A 13882-nucleotide genomic window follows, 5' to 3' on the forward strand; every position below is an offset into this window, starting at 1 on the left:
ACAGGCATAAGAGGTCTCTGAAACAATATTTTCCATGTTAATGGACATGTCTCCCTGAGCTGAAAAATCAAAATGCCAACCCCATATTTCTATCTCTCACACACACCTGCCCCTGTTTCTATGCCAACCACTGGCCCATCCCACCTAGTGACATCACAGGACCAGAAACAAGTGAGCTTAATTGACTACCCATGACTTTCCTGCCCAGCTCAGTTATGCAGAAAATATCAGTTATTCTAGCTCTATGAAAATTGCTAACTCTTATTTTAAAGGGCAGTTTAATAAACCAATCTAATATAGGGTTTTAAGCCTCTTTGTTTGCACTCATTAATCACTCATTATTAGTGGTGTAAAGTACTTAAGTAAAAATACTTGAAAGTACTACTTTAGTCATTTTTTTGGGTATCTGTACTTTACTTTTATATTTATATTTTTGACTTCACTACATTCCTAAATCAAATTATGTATTTTTTACTGCATACATTCTCCCTGACACCCAAAAGTACTTGTTACATTTTGAATGCTTAGCAGAACAGGAACATTGTCTAATTCACACACTTATCAAGAGAACATCCCTGGTCATCCCTACTGCCTCTGATTTGGGGGACTCACTAAACACATGCTTCGTTTGTGAATTATGTCTGAGTGTTGGACCATGCCCCTGGCTATCTGTACATTTTAAAAACAAGAAAATTATGCCATCTGGTTTGCTTTATATAAGGAATTAAAAATGATTTATACTTTTGATCCTTAAGTATATTTTAGCAATTACATTTACTATTGATACTTAAGTATATTTAAAACCAAATACTTTTAGACTTTTACTCAAATAGTATTTTACTGGGTGACTTTCACTTGGGTCATTTGGGTCTTCACTTTTACTCAAGTAAAAAGATTGGGTACTTTTTCCACCACTGCTCATTATAAGACCTGCTTAATAATAATTAGTAAAATAAGTACCCTTCACAATGTAAGGAAACATTATCCACCTAAAAAAAGAGAAACACTTAACACCACTTCGATACAGCTATGACCGGAATTAACTTTTTCGTAGCAGGTTAGGAGAACTTACACAGCAGGTTAGAATTAACGCAGAAGGTTAGGAGACTGAGGTTAAGGCTAAGAAAAGGCTTAGCGAAAATGCTCTCCTTACCCGCTACGTACGAAAATCACTTCCGGTCATAGCTGTATCGAAGTGACATGAAAAGAGACCTAGATACCACGGAACCGGAAGTGACCCCTAGAAGATTTTCACAGCCCAGAGAAATTTTCCATGACTGCCTTGTTTTCGTGTTGTTGACCTAGGTCTGGGCTGACACACTCAATATTCTGTCTCCATGGTCAAGCTAGGTTGGGTCCAGCCACAATTAACTCATTCTCAAAATCCATTTTCAGCTGGCGCTCAGTGGCATCAACCAATTTTTACTATATCTTTAAGAATCAATATCAATAATTTAAATGATCAAAAATGGCTTAAAATATCAGTGTGAGCCCTTTACATCCTCCTCCATAACCCACTACTTCAGAAAAGTGGCATCTGCCATAACCATGGCAACAGACCGAGTGAGTGCCTCATTCAACATGGACGCAACACAAACACATTTTTTTGTAGTTTGGAAGCAAGTGCAGAATTAGTATTTGTAATCTACCCATAGCTTTCTCTCAAGGCACTGTATCTTGTGGGTTTCTAGTTACTTCAGGGGGTTTATAAAAAACACTTCAGGTTTCTATTAGGTGAAGAGGTTTTAGTTTCTATTAGGTCTGGAACCTATCAACTTACGTGTGCTTTGTCTGGTCAAAACATAACCATCCCATTCATCTTGTCATTATGGACATGCATCACCTTCTCTCCTGGCTACCAATGGTCTCAAACGACTGGCCTTTTGATCACATTTGTAGTTTCTAACCTATTCAGGGGACCAACTACATTTTGTGTCTTATGTTTGTACCAGGAAAGCAGAAGTTGATTGATATGATGCATGTTCTGAATTAAATCTCATCTGAGAGAACTGAAAGGACATCAATTGAAAGACCCAATTTGTTGTATTAAAACCTTTATTCCTTGCAGGTTTGGCATCTGTACAGTGAAGAAAAAAAACATACAAAAAAATGGAGCTACACTATGTCTCTAAATTGTCATCTGGAATAGAACAAAAAAAAAGCTAAATGAAAGCATGGTCATGCGCCTTGCTGTGGTCCTCCGTAGTCTATGGGGGCATTGGTCCTCTCATGGGACCTCGAGGTGGGCCGCCGGGGGGCCTCGGTGGCATTGGAGGCCCCCTCTGGAAACCAAACGGAGGTGGACGAGGGGGACCCCCACCGTAGCCTGGTGGGGGCATGGGAGGAGGGGGTCCTCTCATGCCTGGATGCATGGGGTGACCTGTGTGGATGGGGAGAGAGAGAGAGGGGCGATTCACACAATGATATATCATCTCAGAGCAAGCAGCACATTTCAACAAGGATATTAGGAAACAAAGCTCTAGGATATCCATCAAATTAATGTATTTATTTATTGTGTCCCTTTAGATACATTTGTCAAAATGTTTTGAAGCTAAACCGTGTTTGTTTACAACTACATACATTTTGTAAAAGTCCAAAATGGAAGTACCAAATGCGGACTCTAGCTTTAAACATTAAGAAACAGAATAGTAACATAACCAAAAGTGATGAAATGTTTTGCATGAATCAGGAGTCAACTAAAAGGCAATTATTCAACTGATAAGAGATTTCAACTCCTATCAGTTGAAATCTCCTATCAGCTTATCCCTAGCCTTGTGAAGGCACAGCACTCACCCATGGGATGCCCATAGGGCCCTCTCGGTGGCATGCCCATGTGTGGATGAGGGGGCATGCCGGGGGGTGGAGGTGCCCGGTGCTGGTTGGATCCTGGGGGGCCCGGTGGAGGCACCATACCCGGGGGATGGCCATGAGGATGCATGGGCATCTGGGGCATTCCTGTTGGATATGAACAATATCATTGGTGGTGGGCCTCAGTAGCTTAGTTGGTAGAGCATGGCGCTTTCAACACCAGGATAGTGAGTTTGATTCCCGGGAACACCCATACGCAAAATGTATGCATGCATGACTAAGTTGCTTTGGATAAAAGAGTCTGCTAAATGGCATATATTAATGCACCTCATCACACACAATAAGCTCTCTTTCTTTAACCAGAAGTAGCACTAACTTACAATTCCACACACTACAATTACCAAATGTAACAATCTGGGAAAACTTTTCCTGACAGTTGTACTCATTCCAATGATATGGTCGTGGTGAGTGACTTACCCGGGTGCATGCCCTGGTGGAAGGGTGGTGGGCCAGGTGGGGGGCCTGAGCCCCCTCCCTGGGGTCCTGGTGTCCCTGGGGCTGGGGGCATGCCAGGGGGCATACCAGGAGGCATGGATCCGGGGGGTGGCACAGGAGGGAAGGCACCAGGAGGGGGCATGCCTGGAATTTAAGATCCGAGAAAGAGAGAGAAATTGCACATTTTGTAAAGTTGAATTGAAATGAACTTGATGTAGATGTGTTACTGAGGCTAGATGTGTTATTAGTTAAGTTATTGTGAAGCCAACATAAAACTTTCAAATTGTGAGGAAAATCTAGTTTTTGACATTCTTACTCTTACAAATCTACAGAGCACAATCTATGGCTAAGCTATACAAGGCAAATAGTGATCCTATCTAAGTACACCCACAAAATACCCGAAGGATTTTGGAAGATGAAATTAAATTATTCAACCCTGGTGCACCCACTTCCACGCACACACACACTTACCAGGCATGGGCATCCCGGCTCCCAGGGTGGTGAGGACAGGGGTCGAGGCAGAGGGGGGAGGCGGTGCGTCTGCGAATAACTGATGCGGCCGATCGGCCTGCGAAAGTGGGTTTTGTGCTGCTAGGAGGCGTTCAGCGGCTGAGCCGTGCCGCTCGCCCTTGGAGTCCTTCTTGAAGGCATATGACACCGTAATGGGACGGTTGCACAGGTACTGGCCGTTCATGGCCTCGATGGCTGCGTCAGAGGCGTCAAAACTGGCAAAGTTGATGAAGGCGTAGCCCTTGGAGTTGCCAGTGTCCGGGTCACGCATGATCTTGGGCGTCTGGAGTATGACCCCAAAGGCACTGAACGTGTCGTAGAGGAGTTTCTCGTCAATCTCCGGGTCTAGGTTACCAATGAAGATGTTTGCGCCCACATCCAGGTTTTTGTTGTGCGCTGAGGCCTTGTTGACACGGATGGGCTTGCCGTATAGTTTAATCATGTTCATAATCTTGATGGCATAGTCCGCATCCTCTTCACTGAGGAACTCAACAAAGCCATAGCCTTATAGAGCAGGGGGGGGGGGGGGGGGGGGGGGCAGAGCAAAGAACAACATTCAATTATAACTGTTAAAGTCTCTTTCTAATCAGCATTATTGACAGGCTATTTGTCGCTAAAGCAGTCTCCAAATATAACATGACATCAAGTGTTGGGTTTGCATTCATAGCATAGACCTATTCAATTCAATACCCTTCATACACTGAACACAAATATAATGTGTTGGTCCCATGTTTTATGAGCTGAAATAAAATATCCCAGATATGTTCCATAAGCCAAAAAACGTATTTCTTAAATTTTGTGCATCCCTGTTAGTGAGCATTTCTCCTTTGCCAAGATAATCCATCCACCTGACAGGTCTGGAATTTCAAGAAGCTGATTAAACAGTATTATCATTACACAGGTGCACCTTGTGCTGTGGACAACAAAAGGCCACTCTAAACTGTGCAGTTTTGTCACACAACACAATGTCACAGATGTTTTAAGTTTTGAGGGAGCGTGCAATTGGCATGCTGACTGCAGGAATATCCACCAGAGCTGTTGCCAAATAATTTAAAGTTCATTTCGCTACCATAAGCCACCTTTGTTGTTTTAGATAATTTGGCAGAAAGTCCAACTGGCCTCACAACCGCAGACCACGTGTAACCATGCCAGCCCAGGACCTCCACTACCTCCTCCTCATCTGCGGTACCGTCTGAGACCAGCCACCGGGACAGCTGAGGAAACTGTGGGTTTGCACAACCGAAGAATTTCTGCACAAACTGTCAGAAACAGTCTCATGATAGCTCATCTGTGTGCTCGTCATCCTCACCAGGGTCTTGACCTGACTGCAGTTTGGCGTCGTACCTGACTTCAGTGGGCAAAAGCTCACCTTTGATGGCCACTGGCACGTTGGAGGAGTGCGCTCTTCACAGATGAATTCCAGTTTCAACTGTACCGGGCAGATAGACAACAGTGTATATGATGTCGTGTGGGCGAGCGGTTTGCTGATGGACAGAGTGCCCCCATGATGGATGTGGGGTTATGGTATGGGCAGGCATAAACCACGGACAATGAAAATAATTGCACTTTATCGATGGCATTTCAATGCACAGAGATACTGTGACAAGATCCTGAGACCCTTTGACGTGCCGTTCATCCGCCGCCATAACCTCATGTTTCAGCATGATAATGCTTCATCTCCATGTCCAATGCTCCATTGAGCATGTTTGGGACGCTCTGGATTGACCTGTACGACAGTGTGTTCCAGTTCCTGCCAAAATCCAGCAACTTCGCACAGCCATTGAAGAGGAGCGGGACAACATTCCACAGGTCACAAACAACAGCCTGATCAACTCTATGTAAAGGAGATGTGTCGCATTGCATGAGGCAAATGGTGGTCATACCACATACTGACTGGTTCTTATCCATGCCACTATTTTTTGTTTTTAAGGTATCTGTGACCAAATCAAATCAAACTGTATTGGTCACATACACATGGTTAGCAGATGTTAATGCGAGTGTAGCGAAATGCTTATGCTTCTAGATTTGACAGTGCAGTAATATCTAACAAGTAATCTTAAATTCACAACAACTACCTTATATACATACACACATACACTCAAATGTAAAGGGATGAATAAGACTACGTACATATAAATATACGGATGAGCGATGGCCGTGCGGCATAGGCAAGATGCAGTAGATGGTATAGAATACAGTATGTACAATTGAAGTCGGAAGTTTAAATACACTTAGGTTGGAGTCATTAAAACTCGTTTTTCAACCACTCCACAAATTTCTTGTTAACAAACTATAGTTTTGGCAAGTCGGTTAGGACATCTACTTTGTGCATGACACAAGTAATTTTTCCAACAATTGTTTACAGACAGATTATTTCACTTATAATTCACTGTATCACAATTCCAGTGTGTTAGAAGTTTACATAGACTAAGCTGGAAAATTCCAGAAAATTATGTCATTTTAGAAGCTTCTAATAGGCTAATTGACATCATTTGAGTCAATTGGAGGTGTACGGTGGATGTATTTCAAGGCCTACCTTCAAACTCAGTGCCTCTTTGCTTGACATCATGGGAAAATCTAATTAAATCAGCCAAGACCTCAGAAAACAAATTGTAGACCTCCAGAAGTCTGGTTCATTCTTGGGAGCAATTTCCAAACGCCTGAAGGTACCACGTTCATCTGTACAAACAATAGTATGCAAGTATAAACACCATGGGACCACGCAGCTGTCATATCGCAGAAAGAAGACGTGTTCTGTCTCCTGGAGATGAACGTACTTTGGTGCGAAAAGTGCAAATCAATACCAAAACAACAGCAAAGGACCTTGTGAACATGCTGGAGGAAACAGACACAAAAGTATCTATATCCACAGTAAAAACGAGTCCTATATCGACATAACCTAAAAGGCCACTGCTCCAAAACTGCCATAAAATAGCCAGACTACGGTTTGCAGCTGCTCATGGGGACAAATATCTTACTTTTTGGAGCACCAGCTCTGTCAGGAGGAATGGGCCAAAATTCACCCAACTTATTGTAGGAAGCTTGTGGAAGGCTACCCGAAACGTTTGAACCAAGTTAAACAATTTAATTAAGAGGCGTGAATACTTGCGTGCATGTAAACTTCTGATCCACTGGGAATGTGATGAAAGAAATAAAAGCTGAAATAAATCACTCTACTATTATTCTGACATTTCACATTCTTAAAATAAAGTTGTAATCCTAACTGACCTAAGACAGCGGATTTTTACTAGGATTAAATGTCAGGAATTGTGAAAAACTGAGTTTAAATGTATTTGGCTAAGGTGTATGTAAACTTCCGACTTCAACTGTACATATGAGATGAGTAATGTAGGATATGTAAACATTATTAAAGTGGAGTTATTTAAAGTGACTAGTGACACCTTTATTAAATCCATTTAATAAAGTGGCCAGAGATTTGAGTCTGTATGTTGGCAGCAGCCTCTCTATGTTAGTGATGGCTGATTTACAGTCTGATGGCCTTGAGATAGAAGCTGTTTTTCAGTCTCTCAGTCCCAGCTTTAATGCACCTGTACTGACCTCGCCTTCTGGATGATAGTGGGGTGAACAGGCAGTGGTTCGAGTGGTTGTTGTCCTTGATGATCTTTTTGGCCTTCCTGTGACACCGGGTTCTGTAGGTGTCCTGGAGGGTAGGTAATTTTCTCCCGGTGATGTGTTGTGCAGACCGCAGTACCCTCTGGAGAGCCTTGCGGTTGAGGGCAGTGCAGTTGTCGTACCAGGTGGTGATACAACCTGACAGGATGCTCTCGATTGAGCATCTGTAAAAGTTTGCGAGTGTTTTAAGTTATGTCAAATTTCTTCAGCCTCCTGAGGTTGAAGAGGCGCTGTTGCGCCTTCTTCACCACGCTGTCTGTGTGAGTGGACAATTTCAGTTTGTCCGTGATGTGTATGCAGAGGAACTAAAAACTTTCCACCTTCTCCACTGCTGTCCTGTCGATGTGGATGGGGTGCTCCCTCTGCTGTTTCCTGAAGTCCACGATCATCTCCTTTGTTTTGTTGACAATGAGTGAGAGGTTATTTTCCTGACACCACACTCTGAGGGCCCTCACCTCCTCCCTGTAGGCCATTTCATAGTTGTTGGTAATCAAGCCTACCACTGTAGTGTTGTCTGCAAACTTGATTGAGTTGGAGACGTGCAGGGCCACACAGTCATGGGTGAATAGAGAATACAGGAGAGGGCTGAGAACGCACCCTTGTGGGGCCCCAGTATTGAGGATCAGCGTGGTGGAGATTTTTCCTAACTTCACCATCTGGGGGGGGGGGGGCGTCAGAAAGTCCAGGACCCAGTTGAACAAAGCGGGGTCGAGACCCAGGATGGTGACGAGTTTGGAGGGAACTATGGTGTTAAATGCATTCTTACATAGGATTTCCTCTTGTCCAGATGGGATAGGGCAGTGTGCAGTGTGCAGTGTGATGGCGATTGCGTCGTCTGTGGACCTATTAGGGCAGTAAGCAAATTGGAGTGGGTCTAGGGTATCAGGTAGGGTGGAGCTGATATGATCCTTGACTAGTCTCTCAAAGCACTTCATGATGACAGAAGTGAGTGCTACGTGGTGATAGTCACTTAGTTCAGTTACCTTAGCTTCTTGCATATCTGTGTTCCCGGTCATGAAATCCATAGATTAGAGCCTAATGAATTTATTTAAAATTGACTAATTTCCTTATATGAACTGTAACTCAGTAAAATCTTTGAAATTGTTGCATGTTGTGTTTATATTTTTGTTCAGTGTAATTAAGCAGAATTCTGCATTTTTCACAAAAGATATATATAACAAATATCTTGCTGCGTATTGTAAACGCAGACCACAAAAGGTTCCTATTGTAAATTCTGCTCGGCATCAGACATATTTTGTGCTTCAGTTGCACTTCTCTAATTGGATGAGAATTCACCAAAGGGCATTCTATCAACAGGCAGCGCTCTGACTGACGTGTAGCTACTTTTTTTCTGGTACTTTTTGTTAACTCGAAATGACACAACGACAAGGTTCCAGTTTTAAAAAGTTTACTATACTGTATGAACACAATACAAGGTAGCCATTCCTCTCAAGGCTAGGTCCATCAACAACCAAACTTCCTGCGCAGGCGCACTCTCGACAGAGTGATAGCCCCGTAATAACCGAAATATAGGGATACTTAAAACATGAACTTAACACTTTTCTCAGCATAACCTAATTTTCTCTGATAAAATGCAAGATTAACTTCAAGCAAAACATTAGGAAATGTAGCTGGGACGCATTCTTCGATGATTAACAGAAATATGACGGCCATGCATCATTTAAGCAAAAAATACCTTGCTTTTTCATTGTAAGCTCATTTACTTGTATGGCTGCTAGCCAAACAGCGTTGCACTTCTGTTGTCATATGATGAAAACGAAGCCATTTTCTACCAAATGTGTTGCACTAATGTGTTATCTGAAACATGACTTTCAATATAAAACGCAAGTGAAAAGGTTTAATATGCAGATTTTTGTATGGTCTGCGTATTGAAAATGCAGATCTCTGAATTCTAACACAACCCCTGATTACTACCAGAAGCAATTTCTGTGTTTATAATCTACAATGGTCTGTCTTTTTTGTATAGGCTATTTCTACACAGTTCCTATTTGCAAACATGAGTGTGCCACCTCACCATGTGCACCTACGTTAGACTGCCGTAAAGTGTAGCATATTTTATTGGTCTTACCGATGGTAGAATGTGTCAGTTTTGTTACCAATGTGTTGTTTATGACTGTTATTTACCTTGGTGTTGTCCCGTGACTCTGTCTTTGGGCATGTGAGTGTTGACCACAGGCCCAGCCTGTAGGAAGAGCTCCCACAGCAGTGGCTCTGCCACTTTCTCATCCAGACCACCCACATACACGGTGGCATCTAAAGTGATCGAGAGCAAAACCACATTTTTATTTTTGTAACCTTTATTTAACTAGGCAAGTCAGTTAAGAGCAAATTCTTATTTACAATGACGGCCTACCAAAAGGCCTCCTGCGGGGACGGGGGCCTGGGATTAAACATTTAAAAAATAAATACAATATAAATATAGAACAAAACACACATCACAACTCTACATAAAGAGAGACCTAAGACAACATTGCAAGGCAACAACACATGACAATACAGCATGGTAGCAACACAACATAACAACAACATGGTTGTTAAGTGGATGTGTATAAACCCAAACAGAAGACCTTGCCATACGAGATATTTAAAGTTCTGACGAAATGACTAACGTTACCTGTTTTTAGCAACACCATCCCCATGTACATAATCGGTTCCTATTACATTACCGAGCAGTGCACAAGAAAGCTGTAAATCTACTCTTTTTACATCCCATCTGTGGTGGTTCACTAGCACAAACCCTGCAAAATGGGCAGTGTTGCCAAAGACAGGGAATAGAAGTGGCAGGCAGCCCAGTGATTAAGAGTGTTGGGCCTGTACCCGAAGGTTCGCTGGTTCTAATCCCCAAGCCGACTAGGTGAAAAATCTGTCGATATGCACTTGACCCTAATTGCTCCAGGGGCACTTTAATGCTATGGCTGACCCTGTAAATCAAAACCATTTTACATATAATTTCCTGAAATTCTACAGATTTTGCCATAGGGTGGAGTTTTTTTTATATGATATCTGAGTGAGACTGGCTCTGATTCGACTTTGATTACTACAGGTTTAGATAGGTAACTTAGTTTAGCGTCCAGCTATCTAGAAAAATCTATATACTGACATAGGCTAATTGAGTGACTATCAGTGATTTACACAAGAGAAACTGTTGATGCACAACCACATTTCAAAATTGCATCTTGTGTATTCTACTTATATTTCTTGTGGAAGTTGATAAATGACACCTTTGGACATATAATGGCCTACACCCACTGACAAAGCGTTTAAAATAAATAAAATTCCCTTTCAGATCCATATTTTTGTATTTTAAGGTAAAGGACACCTGACCTTAGAGTTAATGCCTTTCGGAATACAAATGTTACACTAAATATGAACAAACAATTCCTGGGGACATAAAATGAACCGTATACTAGGAATGACCCAGCTAGCTACCCATTCATAGCCCGGCAGACACCTAGACAAATCTGACGAGTCCGTCAGGACATGAAAATATATGGCTAGCGATATTGCCATGTAATGTCCTGTATCTGTATTTCCAGGTCATGTCTATGTATCTAAATAGCTAGCTTGTTAGATATGGCAAACGTTGGCTAGTACACGAGAATGAAGCTAACTAGCTTCGTTTGGCAATGGAATGCAGTCACACACGCAAGGGGATATGGCTAACTACTTAATTTAGCTAGTGTTCTGGCCATGCGGTCAAATGTGATTGAAACTACCCGTATGGCCACATTTGATGAAATTCATTGTAAGTTATAAAGACTTATCTACCTTGGTTTCGCTCCGAAATTGGTCCCGCCGCCATGTTAAATCCGGCGTGAGGGAAGCGTTATGTTCATCTGATGGGCAAGGAACATATCCGACAAAACCAAAGAACGCGATTCGATAAAGTCGCCCTCTAGTGGCGGGCTGTCTGTAACGGTGAGCTCTCGTTCAAGATGCAGCTGATATCATTGATATCATGGATATCATAGATTTCCAAACCTGGATTGTGCAATATTTGCCCATTATTCCTTACAAAAATTATTCAAGCTCTTTCAATTTGGTTGTTGATCATTGCTAGACAGCCATTTTCAAGTCTTGCCATAGACTTTCAAGCCGATTTAAGTCAAATCTGTAACTAGTCCACTCAGGAACATTCAATGTCGTCTTGGCAAGTAACTACAGTGTACATTTGGCCTTAATGTAACAGTATAACTTTACGTCCGTCCCCTCGCCCCGACCACGAACCAGGGACCCTCTGCACACATCAACAACTGACACCCACGAAGCATCGTTACCCATCACTCCACAAAGGCCGCGGCCCTTGCAGAGCAAGGGGAACCACTACTTCAAGGTCTCAAAGCGAGTGACGTAACCGATTGAAACGCTATTAGCGCGCACCACCGCTAACTAGCTAGCCATTTCACATCGGTTACATTAAGTTTTAGGTTACTGTTCTGCTGAAAGGTGGATTTGCTCCCAGTGTCTGTTGGAAAGCAGACTGAACCAGGTTTTCCTTTAGGATTTTGCCTATGCTTAGCTCCATTACTTTTCTTTTTATCATAAAAAACTCCCTAGGCCTTACCAATTGCAAGCATACCCATAACATGATGCAGCCACAACCATGCTTAAACAAATATTTTAGACTGGTACTCAGTGATGTTTTGTGTTGGATTTGCCCCAAACATAATGCTTTGTATTCAGGACAAAAAGTTCATTTAATTTCTTTGACACTTTTTTGCAGTATTACTTAAGTGCATTATTGCAAACAGGATGCATGTTTTGGAATATTTGCATTATGTACAGGCTTCCTTCTTAGGTAAGTATTGTGGAGTAACTACAATGTTGTTGATCCATCCTCAGTTTTCTTAGCCATTTAACAGTTAATTCAAAAATCATGTTAAACACCATTATTGCACACAGAGTTAGTCCATGCAACTTATCTGACATGTTAAGCAAATTTTTACTCATTAAGTTATTTAGGCTTGCTATAATAAAGGGGTTGAATACTTATTGACTCAAGACATTCCAGCTTTTAGTTTTTTATTAATTTATAAACATTTCTAAAAACATAATTCCACTTTGACATTATGAGATATTGTGTGTAGATCAGTGACACACAATCTCAATTTAATCAATTTTAATTTCAGGCTGTAAAACAACAAAATGTGTAAAAAGTCAAGGGGTGTGAATATTTTCTGAAGGCCCTGTATGTACAGTCTAAGAATCTAGGATTAGATATATTTATTCTTGACAAATTATTGAGCTCACAACTGTTTTACCCTATCATAATTCCAAATAAGATTTTATTATATTACTATATTGTTGACAAATAATAATAGATAAACAGATAAAAGGGTTAAAACTGTTGTAATGAACACTCATTGAGAAAAAAGTGTAGATTCACTCGCAGGTGTTTATTTCGCCTTCACTGAAGGCAAGAATCGTGGTCACAGGCAGAAAATGGTCAGACACAGGTAGGTAAACAGGCAGGTGAATCAAAACTAGAACTGAAGGCTATAAATGGTTCTCACAAACAAATTGGGAAAAGGATTAGTAGAGTCAAAATGAACAATACCCCACAAAGGCACAAACAGAATGAACTGAACTAAATAAGGAGCTGATGAGACCAGGTGAGTAACTAACACAGGTGAAATCAATGAACAAAAATGAAAGACAAGGCTACATTCAAGAACACAAAGAAACAGGGCTACGTTCAGAACACAAGGTTGACTAAGAAAATAAACACAGAACCTTACAACTGTCATGTGGATGAGGATGTTCTTGAATCTATAGCACAGTGTATGAATTTGAGAGGGGTCACATGTATATGCAAATCTTGGCTTTAACATAATATTCAATAAATACCAAATGGTCTGGATAAAAAAAGTTAACTACATTGGAACATTTTTTATAGGCCTATACTTTTTGTCTCTGCCTATTTGACAAAATGTATTATAATTGTATCTCTTATTATGTCTGACTTTCCTGGGTTCAGGCTATGCACTTCTGTGTAACTGTTGTTCAATAGCTGTCTAGCAGTGACTGTTAACACACTGGACATCAATTTGCCTCTACTTTGGGCAAAAACAATTCCTCAAGGGTGAGTGGTTGCCACTTTGCGAAATATACAGTTGAAGTCGGAAGTTTACATACACCTTAGCCAAATACATTTAAACTCAGTTTTTCACAATTCCTGACATTTAATCAGAGTAAAAATTCCCTGTCTTAGGTCAGATAAAATCACCACTTTATTTTAAGAATGTGAAATGTCAGAATAATAGTAGAGAGAATGATTTATTTCAGCTTTTATTTCTTTCATCACATTCCCAGTGGATCAGAAGTTTACATACAATCAATTAGTATTTGGTAGCATTGGCTTTAAATTGTTTAACTTGGGTCAAACGTTTCGGGTAGCCTTCCACAAGCTTCCCAC

The 13882-nt window shown here is 41.3% G+C and overlaps 1 protein-coding gene across 1 annotated transcript; it reads right to left on the reverse strand.

Annotated features, from left to right (window-relative positions):
* Positions 1-2043: 2043 nt before the first annotated feature.
* On the reverse strand, positions 2044-11291 carry LOC120022478 (splicing factor 3B subunit 4-like). Its single transcript, XM_038966398.1, has 6 exons — positions 11236-11291; positions 9592-9720; positions 3775-4317; positions 3286-3447; positions 2794-2955; positions 2044-2380 (listed from the first exon to the last, which is right to left on the reverse strand). The coding sequence occupies exons 1-6, from the start codon at positions 11267-11269 to the stop codon at positions 2208-2210; spliced, it is 1203 nt and encodes a 400-aa protein (XP_038822326.1). The 5' UTR covers positions 11270-11291; the 3' UTR covers positions 2044-2207.
* Positions 11292-13882: the final 2591 nt, after the last annotated feature.

Source organism: Salvelinus namaycush, chromosome 27 (assembly GCF_016432855.1).
Source record: "Salvelinus namaycush isolate Seneca chromosome 27, SaNama_1.0, whole genome shotgun sequence".
Taxonomy (NCBI): Eukaryota; Metazoa; Chordata; class Actinopteri; order Salmoniformes; family Salmonidae; genus Salvelinus; species Salvelinus namaycush.

What these genes read in the sequence shown, in the direction of transcription:
- LOC120022478 (XM_038966398.1), bottom strand. Translation starts at nt 11,269, where the DNA reads ATGGCGGCGGGACCAATTTCGGAGCGAAACCAAG. An exon ending in AGTCACGGGACAACACCAAG is followed by an intron (nt 4,318 to 9,591) that starts GTAAATAACAGT and finishes CTGCTCTATAAG; the next exon opens with GCTATGGCTTTGTTGAGTTC. An exon ending in AGCCGGGATGCCCATGCCTG is followed by an intron (nt 3,448 to 3,774) that starts GTAAGTGTGTGT and finishes CTTAAATTCCAG; the next exon opens with GCATGCCCCCTCCTGGTGCC.